Here is a 13,045-nt window from a genome sequence, read left to right on the forward strand (position 1 = left end):
AGAAAAAAGAAGAAAAAAAGAAGAAAAGAAGAAGAAAAAAAAAGAAGAAAAGATAAAAAAAGAAAAAGAAAAAGAAGAAGAAAAGAAAAGAAGAAGAAGAAGAAGAAGAAAAGAAAAAAAAGAAAAAGAGAAGAAAAGAAGAAGAAAAGAAAAAAAAAGAAGAAGAAGAAGAAGAAAAGAAGAAGAAGAAGAAAAAAAAAGAAGAAAAAGAAAAGAAAAGAAGAAAAAAGAAGAAGAAGAAGAAGAAGAAGAAGAAGAAGAAAAGAAGAAGAAGAAGAAGAAGAAGAAGAAGAAGAAGAAGAAAGAAAGAAGAAGAAGAAGAAGAAGAAGAAGAAGAAGAAGAAGAAGAAGAAGAAGAAGAAGAAAAGAAAGAAGAAGAAGAAGAAGAAGAGAAGAAGAAGAAGAAAAGAAGAAGAAGAAGAAGAAGAAGAAGAAGAAGAAGAAAAAGAAGAAGAAGAAGAAAAGAAGAAGAAGAAGAAGAAGAAGAAGAAGAAGGGGGAAGAAGAAAAAGAAGAAAGAAGAAGAAGAGAAGAAGAAGAAGAAGAAGAAGAAGAAGAAGAAGAAGAAGAAGAAGAAGAAGAAGAAGAAGAAGAAGAAGAAAGAAGAAGAAAAAGAAGAAGAAGAAGAAGAAGAAAGAAGAAGAAGAAGAAGAAGAAAGAAAAGAAGAAGAAGAAGAAGAAGAAGAAGAAAAGAAGAAGAAGAAGAAGAAGAAGAAGAAGAAGAAGAAGAAGAAGAAGAAGAAAGAAGAAAAGAAGAAGAAGAAGAAGAAGAAGAAGAAGAAGAAGAAGAAGAAGAAGAAGAAAAAGGAAGAAAAAAAGAAGAAGAAGGAAGAAGAAAAAGAAAAAAGAAGGAAGAAGAAAAAAGAAAAGAAGAAGAAAAGAAGAAGAAGAGAAGAAGAAGAGAAAAGAAGAAGAAGAAGAAAGAAGAAGAAGAAGAAGAAGAAGAAGAGAAGAAGAAGAAGAAGAAAAAAGAAGAAGAAGAAGAAGAAGAAGAAGAAGAAGAAGAAGAAGAAGAAGAAGAAGAAGAAGAAGAAGAAGAAGAAGAACCTCTTGTTCCACTTTAATGGAAACTAAAACAACATCCCACCATTCCTCACATCATGAGTCGTCAGAGAAAATAGCTTGCCTATTCATCAACTCTGTCAAATAAACTACAGGTGTAGCTATTCATTCAATATTATTGTCAACCTGTCAATATATATGTAGACCTATATATATATTTACATTCAATTATTTTTTAATTGTACAGAAATCCAATAAAAATTAAAAGAAAGAAATCAGAGAGGAGAGGGGGGAGGCGAAATTTTCACGTTCAAAAGTCCCTTTGAATTTCTTACGTCTTCAAAAGAATTGCTACACATTCAACTACCGTGACAAAAGGTATTTGAAGATTTTTGCCATGGGAAAAAATAGCATAACTCTCACTTCACTCTATTCAATATAATTATTAGATATAATGAATAATAATAATAATAATAATAATAATAATAATAATAATAATAATAATAATAATGATAATGATAATGATAATGATAATGATAATGATAATGAAATAATAATAATAATAATAATAATAATAAATAATAATAATAATAATAATAATAATAATAATAATAATAATAATTATATTTGTACTATGCGTTTACATGGACCCAGCGTCTGAAAACGGTATTATGTCGGGTTGAACTCAGTGCTGGAAATTCAATCTCCAGCCACAGACCCGACACATGGGGTAAAGTTCTCGTTTGTGTGACTATGTGGTCTAGTGGTATGACACTCGCTTTAAGATCGGAAGGTATTGGGTTCGAGCCTCGCTCGGCGCATAGTTGAGTCCTTGGAAAAAAAAAAACAACTCTTTACTCACATTCTCTCACCGTACTCAGGTGTAAAATGAGTAAAATGAGTACATGGCCGTTTACAGTGTTGTCTCTGTCGGATAAATAAAATGTAATATCGCCTAACAGCCGTCATGTCTCGTTCTACGTGTTACGTGTTGCTGTTGGTCAGAAACCCTTTGTATAGCGCTTTGAGCACGTTTAGTGGATATTGCGCTATCTAAAATCTTATGTTCTGGTGCAGAATAAATAACATTTCATGAATTGTAAAACACTCAAAGTTCTTATTTCTCATTATTTTATTTCTAAAATTCATAACGATATAAACCCCTCTTGAGACGGTGAGTCACAAATACTCACATGTTCTGCCCGCCAGATGAATAGTTTTCTCCATCTCACAAACTATGTGCAACCTTTAAATTAATTTTCAAATCGGATTAGTAGAATTTAGTGAGAACTAATCACGCACTCACTGGTTGTCTAAAAATAATAGCAAAGAGCAGAATGACGTCAACATCATTCTGTTATGAAGTTCGCTAAACTCTTAAGCTCTGTTTTGGCAGTCGCCAATCTATAGATGCTGTGCGCTTGGCTAAGAAACTCACAACATTGTCATCCGGAAGTATGACGGACCAATACACAAAACTATGTGTAACCTTCAACGTTTAGAGTCTGGAAGTTAATAACGCGGATTGCACAAAAAAAAAAAAAAAAAAAAAAAAAGCAAAAGAAAAACAATAACAAAGACCGGAGTGACGTCAACTTCATTCTATCTATGGATAGTATGCGTTTAGCTGAGAAGCTCACAACATTGCCATACGTAAATATAAATGACCAACACACAAAACTATATGTAACCTTAAACGTTTATAGATAGTATGCAGATGACGTCACTCGGGCCTTTGTTATTGTTTTTGCCATCCGCGTTTGTGAGTTGTTCTCACTAAACTGTATTAACCAGACTATAAAAGTTCATGGTTACACAGAGTTTGTGTGTTGGTCAGTTATACTTCCGGATGGCAATGTTGTGAACTCCTTGGCCAAGCGCATTCTATCTATAGTCTGGAAGTTAATACAGTTTAGTGAGAATTACTCATAAACGCGGATGGCAACCCCCCCCCCCCCCCCCCCCCCCCAAAAAAAAAAAAAAAAAAAAAAAACACTAACAAAGACCCGAATGACGTCAACTTCATTCTCTCTATACGGTCGCATAGTGTGCGGAAAAGCGCTGGGGTTGTTTTCAGCGACCCCACTGTCACGGTTGCCTATTGATTTATGACTTAAGAAATTTTCTAAACCTTTTGAAGTCGAGAATCTCCAGACTTGTGACATGAAATTAATTGAGTGCCGGCGTGAATGCCGGCGGGTCTTTTGATACGTTCCGGTCTTGTCACGTTAAAACAACATACATACGTACGTACGTAACGTAATATAAAAATCTGAAAGGGTGTTTGTGTGTGTTTGTATGTGTGTGTGTATTTGTGTGTAAATGTGTGTGTATGTGTGGCTATATGTGAAAGGGTGTGTATGTGTGTGTTTGTGTCTGTATGTGTGTATAAGTGTGTGTATATATATGCTGTGTATATATGTGTGTGTGTATGTGTGGCTATATGTGAAAGGGTGTGTATGTGTGTGTTTGTGTCTGTGTATGCATGTGTGTATAAATGTTTATATATATATATATATATATATATATATATATATATATATATATGTGTGTGTGTGTGTGTGTGTGTATGTGTGGCTATAATATGTGAAAGGGTGTGTGTGTATGAGTGTGTATGTGTATGTGTGTTTGTGTGTGTGTTTGTGTTTCTGTGTATGTATGTATATATATGTGTGTGTGTATGTGTATGTGTGTTTGTGTGTCTGTGTATGTATGTGTGTGTGTATGTGTGAACCCAGGACCTTCCGATCCGAAAGCGAGTGGCATACCACTAGACCACAATGAATAGGTTACTTATTGAATCATTTAACCTTCACCCGTTTATAAAGTATCTTGATAATCATTTGATTATTTATATTTTTATTGGACAAGAATTTTATTATAAGTATAATCGACACAAAGTCACCATGATAATATATCCGCTTTTTGTTCCACTGTCCTTTTTAAGACTTTTAATATTCTTTGCCAAGTTTCATTTAATTTATTAACATTTGATATTTCTTTTACCGAATTCTGCGGCTATGTGGTCTAGTGGTATGACACTCGCTTTCGTATCGGAAAGTCCTAGGTTCGAGCCTCGGGCTCGGCGCATAGTTGAGTCCTTGGAAAAGGCTCTTTACTCACATTCTCTCACCGTACTCAGGTGTAAAATGAGTACCTGGCCGTTAACAGCGTTGTCTTTGTCCGAAAAATTGTAATACCGCCTACCAGGCGCGGCATGTCCCGTTCATGTTAAATGTCGCTGTTGACCAGGGACCCCTTGTAAAGCGCTTTGAGCACATTTAGTGGATATTGCGCTATATAAAGCTTAATAACAATTGTAATGTGATACAAAATTATAATTTCCATACAAGGATCAATAAGGTATATCTTATCTTATCTTATCTTATAAGGTGGCATAACTATTTCAGTAACAGGATCTATAGGCAGATTCTAAGGATTACGGGACGTAAAAGAGCGAGGATGGATGATCTTTATTGACGACCAGCATTCTATATTTAGACTAGAAAATATGAAGTCATCACTCAGACACCAGAAGATCATTTACACAATTTATGTATACCCAGTCCTCCGTAAGACTGACCTTACACTTTCAATCAGATTGGAACCAGCAATTTGACATCACAAATTTGTTCCCCGTTCTAAATTCACTGTATTCCCGTCCATGCCGGCGTCATACCGTTGTGAGAAGATGGAGGTTTTTTTTTTTTGGTACTTTCAACAGCAATGACTAATTAATGCTATGCGTTTAGGTAAAATACTCATAACATCAATCCCGCCGGGTATAATGTACCGACATACAAAACTATATGTAACTATTACCGTTTATAATCTGATTGATAGAAGTTAGTGAGTACTACTGTATTACTAATCATTGAACTGGCTGTCTGAAAACAATAACAAAAAGCTGAATGACGTCAATTTCGTTCCATCTCTACGTTTTTTTTGCGTTCGTGCGTGCGTGTATATTTGTGTGTTGGTGTATGTGTTTGTAAGCGTGTGTGTGAGTGTGTGATCGTGCGTGGGTGTGTTTTTATTCATACCCAATACACTAATCGTCATCAAAAATCAATTAATTATTATTCCCTATTCGGCGTTCAATCTCGGACAAAGGACGACAACCGCTGTGAATGGTATGGGATTTCATTTCTTCTAAAGAGAGTTACTTCCCTTACACCAATTCACCACTTGTTTCTTTCCGGTTTGGGCGCCATTATGGATTTTAATATCGGAATATTCCGATCTTTTATTATTATTATTATTATTATTATTATTATTATTATTATTATTATTGTTGTTGGTTGATCTTAGTGTTCGTAGTATTGACGGTGTTTGGGGCTTTGTCAATTTATGTGACTTGACACTCGAGTTCTGGCCGGCAGGTCCTGGGTTCGAGTCGCATAGTAGGTGGTGCTTGGAAAAGGTTCTTTACATACATACTCTCACTCTCACCATACTCGGGTGTAAAATGATTATCTAGCATCTAACAAAGTCGCTCTATCGAAAATGTCGAGACGTTGTTGCCTGCGTTCCCGACACTATAGGGAATGAGATTAGCGGAAGAGTAGCGTTTCTTGATTGGACGTCACCTTACAGAGAAAACGTCAATTTGGTTTTGAAGTGTCTCAAGCCGCTTTCACCGGAAGCGAGGACGAGAGACGCATGCGCACAACCATGACGTTCTCTCTCTAAGAACTTTTCCGCCGGTGACGTCACAGACTGGGTGACGTCCAATCAAGGGACGCTACTCTTCTGCTAATCTCATTCCCTATACTATATGCATGGACTTGCGAAGTTTTACATCTACCATCTCAACGTTCTTGCTTCTACCCGTCACTGGAGCGCAATAATCCGCTGTGGAATAGCAAAGTGCCAAGGAGGACGTCCTTAGAAGCGCTTGACTAGCACCATAAGTTGTTCCCGCCAGCTTCCTCAGAAGACTGTTGCGTTTCTCTATCTTCTGGGCAACTCCTTCAAGATGCACCTGATAGGTAAGGCTGCGGTCCAACGTAACTGTCAAGTACTTCGGATTCGGCTCGTTTGGGAGAAGCTGGTCCTCGGCGAGGACGTTCAGTTTACGGGTGTGCCAGCCACTGCATCGATGGAATGCTGTTGCCACGGTTTTCGAAGTGTTCAAGGTACCACTTGTCGAAGTAGGATTTGAATTTGATGGCGTCCTCACTGAGTACGCTCTCGAGACCTTACTTTGAGTAACGAGCATCCAGTCATTCGAGTATCCCAGGCTCAGGGAGGAAGTGCTCGGCATGTCGCTAATGTAGACATTAAACAACATTGGCGCCCGAACAGATCTCTGAGGGACCCCATTCCTCAGTTTGCTCGTGGTGTTTCCCAGCGCTATGTGGAATTGTCTTTCCCCTAAGATTGAAGAGAACAACGTCAAGGTCTTTTTGCACCTTATGTGCAGCTATGTGGTCAAGTCGTATGACACTCGCTTTCGGATTGGAAGGTCCTGGGTTCGAGCCTCGTGCTCGGCACATAGTTGAGTCCTTGGAAAAGGCTTTTTACTCACATTCTCTCACCGTACTCAGATGTAAAATGAGTACCTGGACGTTAACAACGTTGTCTTTGTCTGAAAAATTGTAATATCGCCTAACAGGCGTCATGTCCCGTCCTATATGTTAAATTCAAATGTTGCTGTTGACCAGGGACCCCTTGTAAAGCGCTTTGGGCACATTTAGTGGGTATTGCGCTATATAAAGCTCAATTTAAACCCCCCCCCCCCCCCCCCACCCCAAAAAAAAAATACCATAAAAAAAACTGCTGCAAACCAAACAAAGCAATGAACAAGACAATATTCTGTATTTGTTGTCTTCAGCAATTCGCAACACTTTATTGTCATTCTCATTCTCAAACGTCAGATGAAGAACATTTGTGAAACAAACAAACTTAATCTTTACAATATCATTATTTTGTTAGTACCTAAAACACATCAGGTTTATAACACATTTACAAACACGTCAGGTTTATAACACATTTACAAACACGTTATGGTGATTGGAGGAGTAATGGCCACTGAGTATAGATAGTTCAAAGATGACGTCACTCAGGTCTTTGTTATTGTATTTTGCCATCCGCGTTTATGAGTAACGCTCACTGAACTGTATTAACCCGACTATAAACGTTCATGGATACACACAGTTTTGTGTATTGGTACGTTATACTTCCGGATGGCAATGTTAATGTTATGAGCTTCTTAGCCAAGCGCACACTATCTATAACCAAAAAAATAACCCTTCCTATTTTCTTACTCTTTGCTTACTTAAATCGACTTATACCACCGGCACGGTTTGTATGACTAGGTCAACAATAAACAAAACAAAAACTGACACTACACATGTTTAGATACTATCTCCTAAGAAAATAATGGGTACACACCAGTTACGGTACCGTCAATTGGATTCAGCAGTCTGATGTCACGCCGCCCGGCAACGGCGGCCACCTCGGTTCTAAACAAAGAAAATCATTACTTTTTATTCTTCATGCTGGCTAGAACTTTTCATATGTCTTTTGATCAGAATGTAAGTCAAAACATGATCAAATTTATGTTTTTTCCCCTCTGGAAACGCTTTTATGCTCGCCAGAGAAATATTTCATACGGGCGTCCGCCATTGTTCCGATAGTTTATAGCCAGTGATACTAAGTTACCATGCGCCATTAGGAAGCAAGTGACGTCACGACTGTTGAAGAGTATTGGGGAAAAGTTGCCTCTGTGAGTTTGGAGCATTTTGAACCATCTCAGTTATTGTATCCCTTAAAAAAACTTGAATTTTCATCAAAGGAAATAATTGCCACAAAACTAAACAATCTCTTATTGGTCCAAAATGGGAGCGATCTATATTCATGTTTTCGTCCAACCAGGTCATCAACCACATGATTTGTTGATGTCAACATGACGATTGGAAATATCTTAACACATGTAAACATGCAGCTGTCATCGGTTATTGAATCTCAGTAAACATTCATGGGATATTTTGAAAAATAAAATGAGAAAAAAAAAGAAAAACATCATCACATCCATAAATAAAAATTCATTTTCAAAAAACCAATGTCAGTGCTGATGGTGCCAAAAACTGAAAAGGGAGGAAAATTTTGAATGATTGCCTTTTAGCCCCATTATTTTTACAGTATTCACCCCCCCCCCCCCCCCCCCCCCCCCCCACACACACACACACAAACACATTTTTTAGAGCAATTGAGATGATAAACTATAATTGATACTCTAGCTAACTTCTAAAGAGTGGGAAACTGCACCTATTTGTTCCACCACACATCAAATCTCCCACTGCCAGTACATTTGATTGAGGGAAATATAACTTTTAAAAAAAAGAGGAAATTCCTCCTCTGACTCAAAAATCGCGGATTCGAGGAAAACCATCAGCATTGCAATATAGTGTCCAACAATTCAAAGCATATGAATCTAGAAAATCAATTGCAGTCGTTGGTCATAGAATTCAAAATACACAGAATGTCCACAGTTGATGAAATCTGAACAATTTTTCCATTTCCTACAGAACTTGGGTACAGATCTTACAAATTATTAATTAAAAAGATAGTATTGAAAACGACACCATACGCACACATACAGATAGACAGACAGACACACACACAAACATACATACTGATATACGTGCACACATTACACGAACAGACACACAAAAAGAAAAAAATAGAATTAAAAAAGGAGTAAAAAAAATTATTTACAATTTATCCTATTTTCAAATGGTGTATTCTAATCAACATATATATTAGTTTACATATTTACAATAGATCATAATAATAACAACAACAATAATAATAATAATAATGATAATAATAATAATAATAAATAATAATAATAATAATAATAATAATAATAATAATAATAATAATAATAATAATAGTAATAATAATAATAATAATAATAATAATAATAATAATAATAATAATAATAATAAAATAATGATGATGATGATGATGATGACGACGACGATGATTATGATAATAATAATAATAATAATAATAATAATAATAATAATAATAATAATAATAATAATAATAATAAAAACAACAATAACAATAATATCATCACATAAGTTAAAAGTATAAATGCCTGACACAAAACAACAACAAACGTGTCAAAATAGCAAAGTATTTGAAATAAATTTTGATCAGCAATGCCAGTCAAGTTCCCCACAATCCCAGTGAGTGACTTGAACACTTGAACACTCGGACAGAATCAACTTGTCTCAAAATATCTGCCATCTTAACTCACTCAACACTAATACCGACTATATCCGTAGTTTACCCATGTTGCTTTTACCTCCCATGCCTATTTATAACATTTTTTCTGAGACAAATTATAGGCGTATCTAGTATCAAAGCTAAAGTTTTTAGTTTTTACATGTTGATGGCAGTTGAATAAAACTATCTATGTACATTCTCATTTTAAATACATTTTTCCAATTTTGAAAAGGAGCGAAAATCTCTAGGATTGAGTGAGTTAAGACAAAAGGGTCGCATAGTGGTCACAACAAATACAGGAGAACTAAACAACCGTTTACTCTACCATAATGTGCGACTTATGTGGTCTTGTGTGATGATGATATTCACTTTCGGATCGGAAGGTCCTGGGTTTGAGACTCGCTCAGCGCATTGTTGAGTCCTTGGAAAAAGGCTCTTTACTCACATTCTCTCGCCATACTCAGGTGTAAAATGAGTACCTGGCCATTAACAATTTCGTCTCTGTTGGAAAAAAAAACTGGTAGTATCGCCTAACAGACATCATGTCTCGTTCTACATGTTATGTTGGTCAGGGACCCTTTGTAAAGCGCTTTGAGCATGTTTAGTGAATAATGAGCTATATAAAATCTCAAGTTTTTTTTTGGTTTGTTTCTTGTTTTAAATCTATCAAGTTGTACATCTTATTGTGGTTATAAAACAGTTATTTATTGACTTAGAGAGACGAAACCCAGATAGAAAAATGTGTGTTTGGCTCAAGATGATGATGGCAGTGTCAATAACTCAATTTGAGCCAATTGGATTCAATAGTCTGATGTCACATTGCCCAGCAAACAGCGTCCATTGTGGTTCTAAACAAAGAAAATCTGTACTTTTTATTCTTCATGCTGGCTAGAACTTTTCATATGTCTTGTGATCAGAATGTGTAAAAGTCAAAACATGATCATATTTATAATGTTTTTTTTTCCTCTGGATACCCTTTTATGCTCCTCGTCGGAGAAATATTTCACAAGGCCGTCCGCCATTGTTCCGATAGTTTAGAGCCAGTTACTAAGTTACCATGCGTCATTACGAGGGAAGTGACGTCATGACTGTTGAAGCGTATTGACGATATGCCACATTTTGTGTTATGACGACAAGAAATCTTCTATACATTGGAAGTGGCTAAATGGCACAGTGGTATGCTTCGTACCCAACAAGTACCAAGTTCAAACCCTCCCTGGGACCTATCTAGCCTTGAGTAAGTCAGTTCACCCTGCCTCGTATTGTACCAGTGTCGGATGGTCTTTGGTTCGTATCCAAAAGATTTATATGGAGTTCAAAGCTATTTGGGTGGCATTGAATTCATCACATTACCTCATTTTGCGACAACGCCTAAAAATCTATGGGTCATGATTATTTTCTAGAGAATTTCATCCCAATCTGTATACATAAAATGATGGGATGATACTTGTAAAATAACAAACCATCATTGATACTTCTTAGAATTATGTTTGCCAGATGATTTTGTTATACAAAGCCATGTTCCAAATAAGTTGAACAGAAGACAAGTTGTTTCACACGATTAGGAAAACTGGTATGATGTCTTTGAACAGTTTATCTCGTCAGCAATGCTATCCATCCATCCATCCATCCATCATGAACTGTTTCCTCCTCTCTCATGCCATCCATCCATCCATCATGAACTGTTTCCTCCTCTCTCATGCCATCCATCCATCCATCATGAACTGTTTCCTCCTCTCTCATGCCATCCATCCATCCATCATGAACTGTTTCCTCCTCTCTCATGCCATCCATCCATCCATCCATCCATCATGAACTGTTTCCCCCTCTCTCATGCCATCCATCCATCCATCATGAACTGTTTCCTCCTCTCTCATGCCATCCATCCATCATGAACTGTTTCCTCCTCTCTCATGCCATCCATCCATCATGAACTGTTTCCTCCTCTCTCATGCCATCCATCCATCCATCATGAACTGTTTCCTCCTCTCTCATGCCATCCATCCATCCATCATGAACTGTTTCCTCCTCTCTCATGCCATCCATCCATCATGAACTGTTTCCTCCTCTCTCATCCACCACACGAGACTTCTTCAGAGGCGATGGGTTCACCAATGCATTGTCCTGGGTGAAAACAAATTCAGCAGGTTTGATAGACTTCAAAGTGGAAATAAATACACAAATTATGTGGCATTTAAAAAAAAAAACAAAGAAATTTTTATTTTCACGACTTTAATCTTGCTAAGGGAGAGCTGGATAAAAATTAATTTACAACCATCTTTCAATCGAATTCCTTCAGAGCCATGAGGCCTAATGAGCCAGTGTTTATCCGTGTTACTGTAGCGTGAAACAGACAATAGCAATTGCTTGCTACAATTTGGATGGGACAATAGCGTGAAACAGACAATAGCAATTGCTTGCTACAATTTGGATGGGACACTAGCGTGAAACAGACAATAGCAATTGCTTGCTACAATTTGGATAGGACACTAGTGTGAAACAGACAATAGCAATTGCTTGCTACAATTTGGATAGGACACTAGTGTGAAACAGACAATAGCAATTGCTTGCTACAATTTGGATAGGACACTAGTGTGAAACAGACAATAGCAATTGCTTGCTACAATTTGGATAGGACACTAGCGTGAAACAGACAATAGCAATTGCTTGCTACAATTTGGATAGGACACTAGCGTGAAACAGACAATAGCAATTGCTTGCTACAATTTGGATAGGACACTAGCGTGAAACAGACAATAGCAATTGCTTGCTACAATTTGGATAGGACACTAGCGTGAAACAGACAATAGCAATTGCTTGCTACAATTTGGATAGGACACTAGCGTGAAACAGACAATAGCAATTGCTTGCTACAATTTGGATAGGACACTAGCGTGAAACAGACAATAGCAATTGCTTGCTACAATTTGGATAGGACACTAGCGTGAAACAGACAATAGCAATTGCTTGCTACAATTTGGATAGGACAATAGCGTGAAACAGACAATAGCAATTGCTTGCTACAATTTGGATAGGACACTAGCGTGAAACAGACAATAGCAATTGCTTGCTACAATTTGGATAGGACAATAGCGTGAAACAGACAATAGCAATTGCTTGCTACAATTTGGATAGGACACTAGCGTGAAACAGACAATAGCAATTGCTTGCTACAATTTGGATAGGACACTAGCGTGAAACAGACAATAGCAATTGCTTGCTACAATTTGGATAGGACACTAGTGTGAAACAGACAATAGCAATTGCTTGCTACAATTTGGATAGGACAATAGCGTGAAACAGACAATAGCAATTGCTTGCTACAATTTGGATAGGACACTAGCGTGAAACAGACAATAGCAATTGCTTGCTACAATTTGGATAGGACAATAGCGTGAAACAGACAATAGCAATTGCTTGCTACAATTTGGATAGGACACTAGCGTGAAACAGACAATAGCAATTGCTTGCTACAATTTGGATAGGACAATAGCGTGAAACAGACAATAGCAATTGCTTGCTACAATTTGGATAGGACACTAGCGTGAAACAGACAATAGCAATTGCTTGCTACAATTTGGATGGGACACTAGCGTGAAACAGACAATAGCAATTGCTTGCTACAATTTGGATAGGACAATAGCGTGAAACAGACAATAGCAATTGCTTGCTACAATTTGGATGGGACAATAGTGTGAAACAGACAATAGCAATTGCTTGCTACAATTTGGATAGGACACTAGCGTGAAACAGACAATAGCAATTGCTTGCTACAATTTGGATGGGACACTAGCGTGAAACAG

The 13,045-nt window shown here is 37.1% G+C and overlaps 1 protein-coding gene and 1 long non-coding RNA gene across 4 annotated transcripts in view; one reads left to right on the forward strand and one right to left on the reverse strand.

Moving 5' to 3' along the window:
- Window positions 1-7,046, forward strand: part of LOC144980738 (uncharacterized) — an 11,342-nt gene extending 4,296 nt beyond the window's left edge. The window contains exon 3 of the long non-coding RNA XR_013646945.1: window positions 6,956-7,046. This is a non-coding gene — a long non-coding RNA (uncharacterized LOC144980738). The remainder of the gene's footprint in view (window positions 1-6,955) is intronic.
- A 2,829-nt stretch (window positions 7,047-9,875) lies between these two features.
- The window catches only part of LOC144980740 (uncharacterized), a 53,545-nt gene continuing 50,375 nt past the window's right edge, over window positions 9,876-13,045 (reverse strand). For 2 of the 3 annotated variants that reach the window (XM_078928479.1, XM_078928477.1), the window contains exon 27: window positions 9,876-11,366. In XM_078928479.1, coding sequence (XP_078784605.1) covers window positions 11,292-11,366 — 75 coding nt within the window. In that variant the 3' untranslated portion in view covers window positions 9,876-11,291. The remainder of the gene's footprint in view (window positions 11,367-13,045) is intronic. The other variant, XM_078928478.1, reaches the window with a different exon arrangement.

This window comes from Berghia stephanieae, chromosome 10, assembly GCF_034508935.2.
Source record: "Berghia stephanieae isolate SIO BIC M18660-M18661 chromosome 10, UCSD_Bste_1.3, whole genome shotgun sequence".
NCBI classification, from domain to species: Eukaryota; Metazoa; Mollusca; class Gastropoda; order Nudibranchia; family Aeolidiidae; genus Berghia; species Berghia stephanieae.